This window comes from Notothenia coriiceps, unplaced genomic scaffold, assembly GCF_000735185.1.
Source record: "Notothenia coriiceps isolate Sejong01 unplaced genomic scaffold, NC01 NC01_scaffold00002059, whole genome shotgun sequence".
Lineage (NCBI taxonomy): Eukaryota > Metazoa > Chordata > Actinopteri > Perciformes > Nototheniidae > Notothenia > Notothenia coriiceps.
The window spans coordinates 51053-63059 of NW_011334760.1; the positions used below are offsets into that span (position 1 = coordinate 51053).

The window sequence follows — 12007 nt, forward strand, 5'->3', positions numbered from 1 at the left end:
GCCACAGGGGTTAGTTGTGATGCTTCTCAAATTGCTCTGCTTTCCTGCGTTCTGGTAAATGGCGGCGATGCATCACTGTCTGTGGGAGGAAGGGGGAGAGGGGGGAGGGAGGCTAATCACCCCGCACACTGTTCATCTGGGGCTTCAGTCTATAATGGTGTTCGCTCATTTAAAAATAAACATTTTATGAATGAGGAAACAGAAAGTCAGATGTATTTTCGCTGGCTGCCCTTGATGAAAAAACAAACACATAACTGTTCTCTTTAAGTTTAGATTTAAAGCCACCAGCAGGAACAGCTTTTAAAATAATGAAAGGAAAGCAGCAAAACAAGCTATAAATGCAACATTATACAGTATAATCTCTCTTTTATTATCACCTTTATTAAGTTAGGCCTCGTTGAGTTGAGGAAAAAATACAGCGATGAACAGTTCATACTCATTTTATCTTAATTGCAATACCTAAAATGCCAGAGACACAATATTCCTTAAAAAGCAAAAATGTGTCAAAATAATATTCTATATTGGGCATTGTGTACCGATGAATCACAATTTATATATTTTTCAACAAAAATGGCAAATATGATGCAAAATGATCAATGCCTCTTACACATAGACTGTATATAAATCATAAAGCAATTGCAATATCCGTTTAAATAATTGAAACTAGTTATTTTTGAAAATCGGACAAAACGGTACACATAAATGTCACCATTTGATGCACTGTCACGGAACATAGCTTTAGGATAAACTGCATCTGTTGTCCTTCAACTAGTCAAAGAAGCACAATAATAAATGGCACAAAGTAAACAAATACTGCAAGAGAAAAGATACACATACTAGCTGCACATCACAGATGTATGTGTGTCAGATAAAAGTCAAGTGATGAAGGCTATGAGATAGAAATCAAGGTCAGTGAGTACAGAGCTGAGCAGCAAAAAAGCATTCCTTCAACATCAAAAACATCCATGAGAAACTCCAACAGGAGGAAGCAGCAGGCGGTTGAGATCAGAGAAGCCTCTTTCAACAACTCACAATTAACTCTATCAACACATGGTCATTTACAGTCTCATCTGAGCACTCATGCACACACCCACACACACGATAAGAGGATCTGCAGGTGGAGGTGGACAGCACAGAGGCAGGTTGATGTTAATATACAGTAGACAAGGAAACATTAGGACAGAAGAGGAATACAGGTCATTTAGCTGAGGAGATTTAGAAGGAGATATAAGGAGGGGAAGATCCACTCTCCGGGGCCAATACCATTACTGTTTGGCCCGGCTCCAGGCCTCCGAGGCCGGCTAATATACAGCCGGGGTGGTGGGGGAGACAGGGGGGACGCTCTGCAGGGACACCCGGTCCTGTCACCAGGATTAAGCATCTATTAAGACTACAGATTCATCTCTTGATTGCTCACATTTATAAAGTCTGAGAGAAGATGTATCACTCACTCACAAAATCATTACAAACCCGGTCCATCGCTTTGGTCCAGACTGAAATATCTCAGCAACTATTGAATGGATTACCATCAAATGTGATACATGCGTTCATGATACCCAGGTCTAAAAAGCCAATGTGCAAAACGTGCGTTCCCTTTAATATTGTTCTAAAATCTTTATCTACAGTACTCTTCGCCCTTTCTGGTTGGATGTGCAATGACCCTATTTCTCAGTTGATTAATTCCCTCATAAAGTAATTTATACATGAGTTAATTCTCCATTGGTCATTTCAAGTCTTCTTTAATACAGCATAATGTCAATTCATAAGTGATGGTCCCATTTAGAGTAAAATGAACAATAAAGAAGGGCATGCTTTAGGGCAGGGTTACCTTGTGATTGACAGGTCACTAACATGGTGTTTTCCAGTATGGGTTTTGTACATTTTAGTCTTAGACATTAACGCTAAAGAGTTATTTGTAACATTACAGTCCCCACTTCAAATGTCATGTTTGGGTCTTGCTTTGTATTGTCCTGCCAGTTGTGGTAGCAAAAAAAGAGGATAGTAACAGCAAAAACACCATCTATGAAGTTTGAAATTGTAAACCTAAAAACAATTAGTCACAATATTGTGTCTAAATCCACATCGTATATTGAGTCTTTGGATACATCTCAACTATGTTTGAATTGTCATGACATTTGGAACACATTCACATTCTCCTCAGGATGAATTGTAATATCTTTGGTGAATTACATCCTTTTTGTTGTAGCACAGTCATCAGATCAAAAACTGTCTGTTAACTGTTTGTATATCTCAACAATGATTATATGGATTGTCATGCATTTTGGTAAATTTACAGAAAAACACTTGCCATCTATTTCATTTGACAGGAGCTTTGAAAAGTGATGAATAGCTGAAAAATGCAAATAGTAGACAAATTGTTGCTGTAGTTGCAAATTAGCTCCTGCTGGGTTCCGGATGTTCAAAAGGCAAATGCTTAGTTACAATAAGAAGCCATCATAAAAAGGGAGTAGCTGTGTGTGATCTGAATCCAATCAGCCATTAGCAATGTCTAAAAGAAAGAATATTTTGTGTTCCTCTACGTTACATGTTTAGATGCTTTAATGTTCAAAAAGTGCTTTATTTTTCTCATTCTGCCTTTTTCTGCCTTTCACCCTCTGTCTGAAACCAGAACCCACTCTGCTCTGATTGGTTTGCTGGCCGGCTCTGTTGTGATTAGTCAACCACTTAGAGATGTCCCGCCCCTTAGCCTATCACGTACAATGTGTTGGAGCGCCAGCCAAAAGAAGCGCATGTTACTTAGTAATGTCACTATGTTACGGAAGTAAACAAAGGAGTCCAAGGGAGGATCATTTACATACAAACACTTTTTTAACGGACTAAAGGAAAGGGAAAGCATATTAGGGCCCCTTTAAAACTATTATCAGTGTTTATCTCAAAGCTCCACTTGCAGAGCACGTCAGTGAGTCCGAGGGAAGCGACCCACAGAGATGACTTTAACTAACAGAGCGACGCTCAAAGTATCAGGTAAGCAGGTTGCTCTTCCTCATCCATACTACTGAACATGGTACGTCTGAATATTTGATGAGGACACAACGCCTCGCTGGACCTGAACAAAGCCCGGCGATTGTTAATTAGAGTAAGTGCTCAAACAAACCGCATGAGCACTGCCAACGTGGCCAAACATGACAGCTCTAGCTTTGGATTCTCAGAACAATACCCCAATAATTGCTGTATATATGCAATTCAGTCTTTCTCAGTGTCTGCTGTATTAAATCACAGCAAAACAACTTTTTGAAAATAAAATAAATGCATCCATCATTGATTACATGTAGTTCTGTAAATAAACTTCTGGAGCTTAAAAGAAGCAACAATCAAGCAGATCGTTGGACTATAATTCTGAAAAATAAATATATTTCAGAATAAAACCAGATGATTTTCAATACAGACCCAAAGGACTTTTGGGTTAAGGACTTTTGGGTTAAGGACTTTTGGGTTAAGGACTTTTGGGTTAAGGACATTAACATGAAACGCATATTTTGTGCACTGAATTGTACATTTTCTCAAATCTTAAAAATACAAAATAGACATTTAGACCAAAACAATATGTCAAATATATATGTATGAAAATAAACAGAGTGCGTTAAACAATGAGGATCAAAGGTGCAACATTTAATGGTATATATATGTCATATTAATGGTAATAATTTAACGATTAGGAGCTTCTCATTAATGTATAGCGTCAAGTTAGACACCTACACTTCATGTTGTAGTGTATATTATATATTTTATCTATTATTTGATGTCTTTTATCTGGTTTTACTTTGTACTGTATGACTGCATAACAGCCTCTAATATCCTCACAACTAAAGCTCTCAATGCTGGTTACTTTCACTTCTGCATGCTAGATTATTTCCTATGTGAGGCTTGTGCATATGCCCATGCATGTGAGGCACAATAAGGAGCAGAAAGCGAAAGATGGGCAGATCTTCCGTCTATTTGTGGCGCAGTGTTTCTCCCTGACAGGCCGAAGCGGTGGGAGGAGAGGGTGTGACGCTATAGGCAAACCGTCAGGACTAAAAAGAAATGTTTTCCATTCACATCCAAGTGCAACACTACAGTCTGCAGCCTGCCTCCACGCACTGTGAAGCCATGATCAGTGGGCTGGAATCCCTCTGTTTACCCTGCTAAAAATAGATTCCACACACTGTGATGACGTGGCATCTCGTGACAAGACCCCCTCCCCATCCTCCCTACCTCCCCCTCCCCTCTCATCCAGACTGTAGCGCTGAGCGAGTCATGCCGTTATTAGTATGCAACGCTCGGCCCGGCTGCATGCCAACCCTCCTCAAAAAACCTGTCTGACGTAGCTTTGGAGGAAAAAACCTGGCATGTTCCACGAGATGGGAGAAGATTGATTTAAAAGGAGTGAGAAGAAAGAAAATAGAAGTAAGGATGGATTGGTAGACGGGGGAGGGTATGGAGGAGGGAGAAGGAGCAAGTGAAGGAGGGGGCGGCAATCAATACCATGACTCATTCTTTCTGCGGTGGCCACTTCCTAACAGCATTCATTAAAGCAAACCTAATCATTTTGGCCCGATAATCAGATCCTGCGAGGCTCCATCTTCTTTCAGTCCCCCACCACATACATTCAAATTATGCACACTGATCCTGAAATGGGAGGAAACAGAACCTCATGCAGTGGATCTGATGGTTTTGGTGATAGTGGAGATGATATGATACTACTTAAATTAGCAAGTCAAATCTTTGGATAACACCCAAGATTTGTAGCCATGATACTGTAGCAGCACGGCTCCAAGGAAAGGTCGGTTTGTGGATGGTGCGCCACTCAGGTTCAGACTGAAATATCTCAACAACTATCGGATAGATTGAGGTGAAATTTGGTGCAGGCATTCATGATACCCTAAGGATGAACCCTTATAACTTTCATGATCCCCTGATGTTCCCTTTAGTGCCACAACAAGGCGGACATTTTGAGTTTGGTATCAATATCTCAAGAACTAGATGAATTGCTACTGATGAGAATGTTTATCCCAAAACCCAAAGTGATGTTTTTCTAATGATTTAACATATTTTTTAAATTTCAAATATTTGTATTTTACTTTTCAAAATAAAGCAAAAGCAGCTAATCCTGATATTTAAGAAAAGGTTAGTCCATTAACAACTAGATGAATTTTCAAGAAATTTGGTTAAAACTTTCATAATTTTGAAATGTGAAATCATACTGACTTTGGTGAACCTTTGTCAGTTAATTATTACATTTTAAATTGTTATTTACATTCCTTTACTTTGGTGTATGACAAGATTCCTGCAAAATTCATGAACTCCTATTGTATTGGTCTTTGCTGTATGTTGTGTTTCCTGCTAATTAGCAAGCTAACAAAACTAAACCTTACATGAGCTAACAATAACCTATTAGCACTATATTTGTTAGCATGTTAGCAAGCTGATGGTATCTTTTTGCTCAAAGGCTAAGAACTCAGGCTTGTTTTACTCAATTAAACTGTATCTACAGTTAGAATTATTATCAAATTAATGTGGTTATCTAGATTCTAGAGTAAGATACATGTTATATTTGCATTACTGAAAATGCGCTAACACTGATTATTTTAAGCTCTGTGGCTACTGCGAAACTTTTTCAAGGGGTAAAGTGTTTCTTCCTAAAAAGTTCTGGCCCCTCTGCATCATCCGTCTATATAGGTTTCAGGCTCGGTGTGAATCACACATACCACACCAGCTCTTTAGTGTTTTCACCTTCAGTCTGAGAATAGCTCCAGCCCTGTGGAGCAGGATGTATAGGACAACTTCTAGGATAGGTCAAACTTCAGACAGTTAATATGAGAGAAAGTCAAGTTAAATTATTTATATTGTGCTTTACAGAAAGAGGGTAGGAAAGGAGGGGGAAAATGTGAAAGAGGAAGTCACAATTTCAAGAAATATAATGTAAAAAATACCTAATTATGTGTGATGAACTCAGATGGCCTGCTGCAGGGGGGATGCTTACATTTGTATTGATTCATCTAAAACTCAAATATTTGTTTATTCTTTCTTTAATCTTCCTGAATGTTCATATTTGCTACTTTTCTTTGTCTTTTGTGAACCATACATGTAACATATTTGTACTGTAGATTAGCCAAAAACAAGCAGTATAAAGTCTTCCTTGTGGGGTGAATGGTATTTCTCATAATTTTCTAACATTTTCCAGTCTAAACGGATAATGTTTTTTTCTTGCAAATGAAAGGCATGACTAGTGTCCAAATCAATGCTAACATTAGTCTTTATCTTAACGCAGCTATACTGTTAGTCTGGTTGGTTGATTTCTCAGAAATGTGCACCAAATAAGCAACATATCCACCCTTTTTGAGTCCTGCATGTTGTGACCCTGTTTTGTACAGGAACCCAGAGTTCTAATCTAGTTGTGATGGTGAATCTGGGGCTGTGTATAGTCTGCTGTAGGGAAATGATGGTGCATACAGAGGGTTGGGTGAAGGGGATTTACTCAAATCCATCTGTGCACATTGAAGTATACTTAATTTAAAGCCGATGTATACCGTACATTATACGGCTTATTGGGTGGGTTACATGCAGAGATAGAACATCCCTCTCTCTTTTAAGTACAACATAGGAGGTTTATGCAACATGTTATCTCCCTGCCAGAGGGTGCTGTGTGAGACTGAATATCTGCACAGCACATCACAATGAGATATATGCTATTGATCAGCTGTTTTGGTTCAAGGAAAGCTACAACGATGGATGTCACCTGACCACTGCAGCTAATGCAAACACTCCCACAAATACTGGAGGAGATAATTAACATTTGCATCGTGTCAGTCTGCCTAATTAACGTGAAGCCTGAGAGTTAATCAGTGTTGACAGCGTCTAATCAGATAAACAACACAACATCAGGAGGGACTCACCAGCAGCTAGTCCCTGTTATTCACCTGGATCTCCACATAATTCAACATCGCTGTCAGTGAAAGGTGTATTTTCCCAACAGACGCCCGGTGATGATATCGTCGGTGATGGTGTTTATTTTCTGCGCTGGAGGGGAACCGCTGTTCGTCCTGTAGTCCCCCGCTCGGAGCGTTCATGTGTCGGCCTGTCACCTCCCCGCAGCAACTCCATCACTAAACACGGTGTGCTGTGTGTGTCCGGTGTGTGTGAGCTCCGGTGTGTCGCCGGTGTCTGAGCACAGATCAGGTTAACAGTTACATCAGAAGAAGACAGCACATCCTCCTGCATAACATGAAGAAGAGGGGCGCCCCCCCGTGGTGCACTGCCGCCTGCTGGAGTCAGGCTGGGTCATCTGGACATTACGGCTGGAAATACTTGAACCACTGGGGGAATAAATAACACAGATATTTTAGTAAAAGTAGCGATACAACAGTATAAAAATGCCTACTACATTCAAAATGTGCCGTAAAAAATTATGGACTGTAATATGAGCATTAAGATGTACAATACGTACCACCTAGAGTTTTATTATAATAACTCAATATTGTGCTTCAACTTTATTTCATCAAATTAGTAACCTTGAATTGCTCATTGAAAACCAAAGATTGCCTTCCAGCAGTAGATATGACAAAAGTTAATATGAGCTCAACCTTTACCAGTTGCAACATTATAATATGTAGGCATAATGGACACATTCATGCATGCAACGTTATAATCCAGTGATATAAATCAGTTTTTTCGAATTCTGCATTCTGCATAATGACTTCTTTGACTGTGGGGCATTTAATCCAGGTCATTTACTTGTAGGCAATTGTTTTTAGTGTGGTTCATCTTCTTGCTTAAGTAAAGGATCTATTAAAACAGCCAGGGTTTCTATAACTTCATATACAAAAATATTATGTAATATTTGTGTCAAAGACATTCAAAATTATTAAAAAAACGAGTCAGTCATAATAACAGGAACAACGTTACAAGTAGTTTAGAAAAATCTTAATTTATTGTGCAACAACAATATTATAGTTCCAGTGAAGTTCACGTCTTGTTGAAAACTGCATGGCAAAAGTAAGCAGTGCACAAGATTCCATGCACAAGCATCGATCGAGAAACAACAAAGAATGTGTGTGTGTGTGTGTGTGTGTGTGTGTGTGTGTGTGTGTGTGTACTGAAAGTGTGCTGGTTTGGATTTTGCAATGAGCTCCAATACAGAGAGTCCAGTCCTGTAACAAATATGAAACATAAAGCAAGGAAAGTGTCAAGTAGTAATGGAAAGTAAACAAAGCAAAAAGGCGATTTTGATTCAAGTAAACAAATTATTTTTTCAAGTTTCATACATTTGGCCCAAAGCAAATAGAAAAAAACGACTCTTAAAAGAAATAAACATGTTAAAAATGTACGAAAACATAAAACTAACACCTTCAACGTCAGAAATGTTCATTGACACATTAATTAAAATGGCAGTCATATTTCCCGAGTGGATGAATGTCTCTGCTGGAAAGTCCTTTTTGATTATTCATTCACATGGCAGATTTAAAAATCTACACCTGAATATGGCAAGTAAAACATATCATATTAATATTTCTGTGACTAAAAAAGTAAACGACTTTACAAATCTGTGCATTTCTAAAAATATACTCCAAAAATGGAAATATCTTTCAGACATATAAAAATATCCCAGAGATATACGTATAAAAAGATGGTGTGGAGTCTTTGTACAGATGGTTTTATGGCACAGGCAGACAATCAGTGCAGTGTATGAAAGTTGTAGCTTCTACACTGTGGTGAGAAAAGACAGACTTTGCTATATGTTGGCAGAGGAGCGGAGGACGTGGAATCTCTTCAGAGTCATGCGGAGAGATCCCAGCTGTCGATTCAGCCTCTCCAGACGGTTCTCTAAGGCCACCTGGGGAGGGGAAAGAGAAGAAAATTAACTACTTGGATGATTGGTTATTAGTTTCACTTATTTATGAAGCAAAAATGTGATAAATGATCTGGTTTCTGCTCTTCAAACGGAAAGATTTGCAGCTTTTTAGCCATGATAGCAATCTGTTTGTCAGTCCACCACTTTGGTTAAAATATCTCTCTACAACTTTTGAAGGGATTGCCATAAAAATGTGCTCATACATTTATGGAGTTCAGAGGATGAATGCTAATTATTTTTGGTGAATCCTTGACTTTTCACTAACCCCATGAATTAAGAATGAAAACAAAGCCCTCGAATGGCAAAAATCCACAAGAGATTTTCACAGTCGTTTCATGATGGGAAACTCAATCGATCATTTAGAAAATATATAAACAATAACTAATAACAACATTTTGAATCAATCAATTAATCAATCAATCATTGTGTTTGTATATACTGAACTAATCGTTACAGGTTTGTACTGGGGGAACATTTTATAAAAAATTGTGTAATTTATTCAATACTCGTTTGGTGTATAAAATGTAAAAAGGGAAATACGTTTGAAAAATGCTCATTATAATATCCTAGAGCTCAATGTGACCTCTAAGTGTTTATTTAAAACCCCAAAATATCAAATAATACAATTATATCAAACTAAGAAAAGCAGTCTTCCTCACATTTGAGAAACTTGACAATCAACAATTGGTTAAAAAAAACTGTTATCCACTTAGCCTTTAGCTCTTACTTTAAAAAAAACTAAAGTGTTTGAACATGATCAATATATCTGGCGTCTCACCTCATCTAACCGGGTCTGTAGAGTCACTCTCCCTCCGGCTCCAGGCATCCGACTCAAAGCTGCCTCAACCTGCACAACACACACAAGTTAGCATTTAGTACCACAAATAATCATATTGATGAAACAACCGGGAAAATCACTTTCACCACATTTGGTGGTGTGTGTGTGTGTGTGTGTGTGTGTGTGTGTGTGTGTGTGTGTGTGTGTGTGTGTGTGTGTGTGTGTGTGTGTCCAGATGTCCCTTAGCACTAGGACAGAGGACTTCAACTTTCTAAAAATAGAAGTCATTTAGGAGTGGTGTAAAAATAATGAAGTCCGTGTTACATAAGAGGTCAGCTGAGGATTAGAGTTGCACTGTTAAGACCCGTGTGCCAGAGATAAAAAGCTCTTTAAACTGAACTTCAATGTGGAAGTGAGTAAATGTCCTTTGCGAAAATATGTGATGTAAATGGAACATTTCAAATTCTGTTTTATGAACTGAGCTTTGTTTGGAAAACTCATTACCAAATCTTCTAAATGCTGGAGACAGTGTGGTTCTCCCAGGACATTCTTTATATTCTATTTTCCTTTTGACCATTATTAATTCATTTCTAGCAGGATGTTCATAACGTTTTGCAACAAGTACTTCAGTTAGACATTATATTGAACTGTCTAACTGAGGTACCTGCCATTGGAAAATCATTGGTTTGATTTTATTAATGATATTTCTAAGAAATAAAAACTTATATCAAGTAGACTGCAACAGGAAAATAGTTTGAAAAGATAGGAGAGTTTAAATGTTAAAGTGTTTTTACCTTTTAATTTGTAAAATGATTTAACATTCAGGTTGATGCATTTAAGTTTGGTTTTCTTTGATCTTGTTATTATTATTTATCCTTATTTTTTTGCCTGGTACATGTATTTGATCACTTTCTGCTATAGTTTTGTTCAACACAATGCCTCAGATAGATAAGCCTAACATTTTATACTTTTTATGAGAATGATTACGTAACCCTGGTTGACGAGTGGCTCAACACTGTGTGATGATCTGTGAGTCAGCTCCTCTCAGAGATATAAAAAGCCCTCACCTGCAGTTTCTCCTGCGTCAGCTCGTCTAACAGTTTCTCGGCCTCAGTCAGCGAGTGGAATCTGTCCAGGAGAAGCGGAAGCGAGTCCTCGCAGGAGTCCTGCAGCTCGGAGACACAAGAGACCCCCGGCCCCTCCCAGCCCAGCTGGGGGTTTCCCTCCAGAGGGTTACCACTGCCCGAGCACGGCTGCAGGTCTGAGGGAGAGGAGCAGAGTGTGATGTGATCCTCCATGTGAGCAGATATTTACTTGATTTGTGTCCACCACATTTATGTCAATAAGGGAAGCACACTGTAGAAAACACCTTCAAGTTTATATTGTGTATATTTGGGTTTTTGCACTTTATTGATCAAATGTATTGTTTCCCATTTAGCTTTGTGCACTCTGACCTACTTTGTCCTGCAACAGCAAACAATTTTCCTTAAAGGGGACCTCTCATGCAAAATGCACCTTTGTACGTCTTTTATACATGAATATGTGTCCTCGGTGTTCCAGGGAACTCACCAAGTGTCAGAAAACACAACCCTCTCTATTTTCCTCCGTAGCCAAATCTCTTATAAAGGGGCTGCAACGGATCTGAAAAAAACTGATCCAGATTTCAACACTTTTCTACGTCACAAAGAGGTGCTCCGCTTATTGGTCAACTCTCCACCTATCAGGGGAATGAGCCACGGCCACGTGCTTGCCAAACCTCTCATTCGCATATAGGACGGATTTCCGTCCATTTGGCTATTCAAATGTTAACGAAACGGACAGACTTCCGTGCACATCAGCGGCTGTCGGATTAAAACAGTTTAATGCACTTTTAACACTCACGTACCCAGGATTCCTGCTCCTTGCATTCTTGCTAATTAGCCAAAATATTAACGGAATAAGTAGCAAGCATTGTAACAAACAGAGTCAAATAAATAGGGACAACAGCTTGTCAACCATACTTGCCAACCTTTAGACCTCAGAAATCGGGAGCATTTCAAAATGCAAAATTGGGGGGGGGCTGACATAGTAGGTGATGACGAAATTATGTGCCGATGCGTGGTAAACGCATTACCAAGGCGATTATCACTGTGCGCGTTGAGTATCCAGTACTCTCACTCCGTCTTATAAGTGTCTTTTCTGTTGTTCTTAGCTGTTGATTGAGAGACAGTGAGGAAAGCACTCTCTCATTTATGTGCAGGTCAGGTGTGTATGATACGATGGTAGTTCTCTCTCTCACGATGTCCGGCGTTGTCCGTCCGTGAATGTTGGATGCTTATATCGTAGGCACTTACGAATTTAGGATTGTGAGCGACCGGCATGGTGAATCGTGGTATATG

General features: G+C 39.0%; 3 protein-coding genes across 3 annotated transcripts in view; all 3 read right to left on the reverse strand.

Annotated features, from left to right (window-relative positions):
- LOC104965361 (membrane-associated phosphatidylinositol transfer protein 2-like) overlaps positions 1 to 7088 on the reverse strand; it is a 49812-nt gene extending 42724 nt beyond the window's left edge. Inside the window, exon 1 of the mRNA XM_010794320.1 lies at positions 6897 to 7088. The gene's annotated coding sequence lies outside the window, so the exon portion shown is untranslated. The remainder of the gene's footprint in view (positions 1 to 6896) is intronic.
- LOC104965385 (M-phase phosphoprotein 9-like) overlaps positions 1 to 12007 on the reverse strand; it is a gene marked incomplete at its 3' end in the record, with an annotated part of 69959 nt that overhangs the window by 49258 nt on the left and 8694 nt on the right. The window lies entirely within an intron of this gene.
- On the reverse strand, positions 7916 to 11131 carry LOC104965351 (M-phase phosphoprotein 9). Its single transcript, XM_010794310.1, has 3 exons — positions 10697 to 11131; positions 9630 to 9698; positions 7916 to 8833 (listed from the first exon to the last, which is right to left on the reverse strand). Exons 1-3 carry the CDS (start codon positions 10925 to 10927, stop codon positions 8732 to 8734), a joined length of 402 nt encoding a protein of 133 aa, XP_010792612.1. The 5' UTR covers positions 10928 to 11131; the 3' UTR covers positions 7916 to 8731.

Coding starts and splice junctions, on each gene's coding strand:
- LOC104965351 (XM_010794310.1), bottom strand. CDS start 10,927: ATGGAGGATCACATCACACTCTGCTCCTCTCCCTCAGACCTGCAGCCG. Junction 9,699..10,696: donor TGACGCAGGAGAAACTGCAG/GTGAGGGCTTTT, acceptor TGTGTTGTGCAG/GTTGAGGCAGCTTTGAGTCG. Junction 8,834..9,629: donor TACAGACCCGGTTAGATGAG/GTGAGACGCCAG, acceptor TCCCCTCCCCAG/GTGGCCTTAGAGAACCGTCT.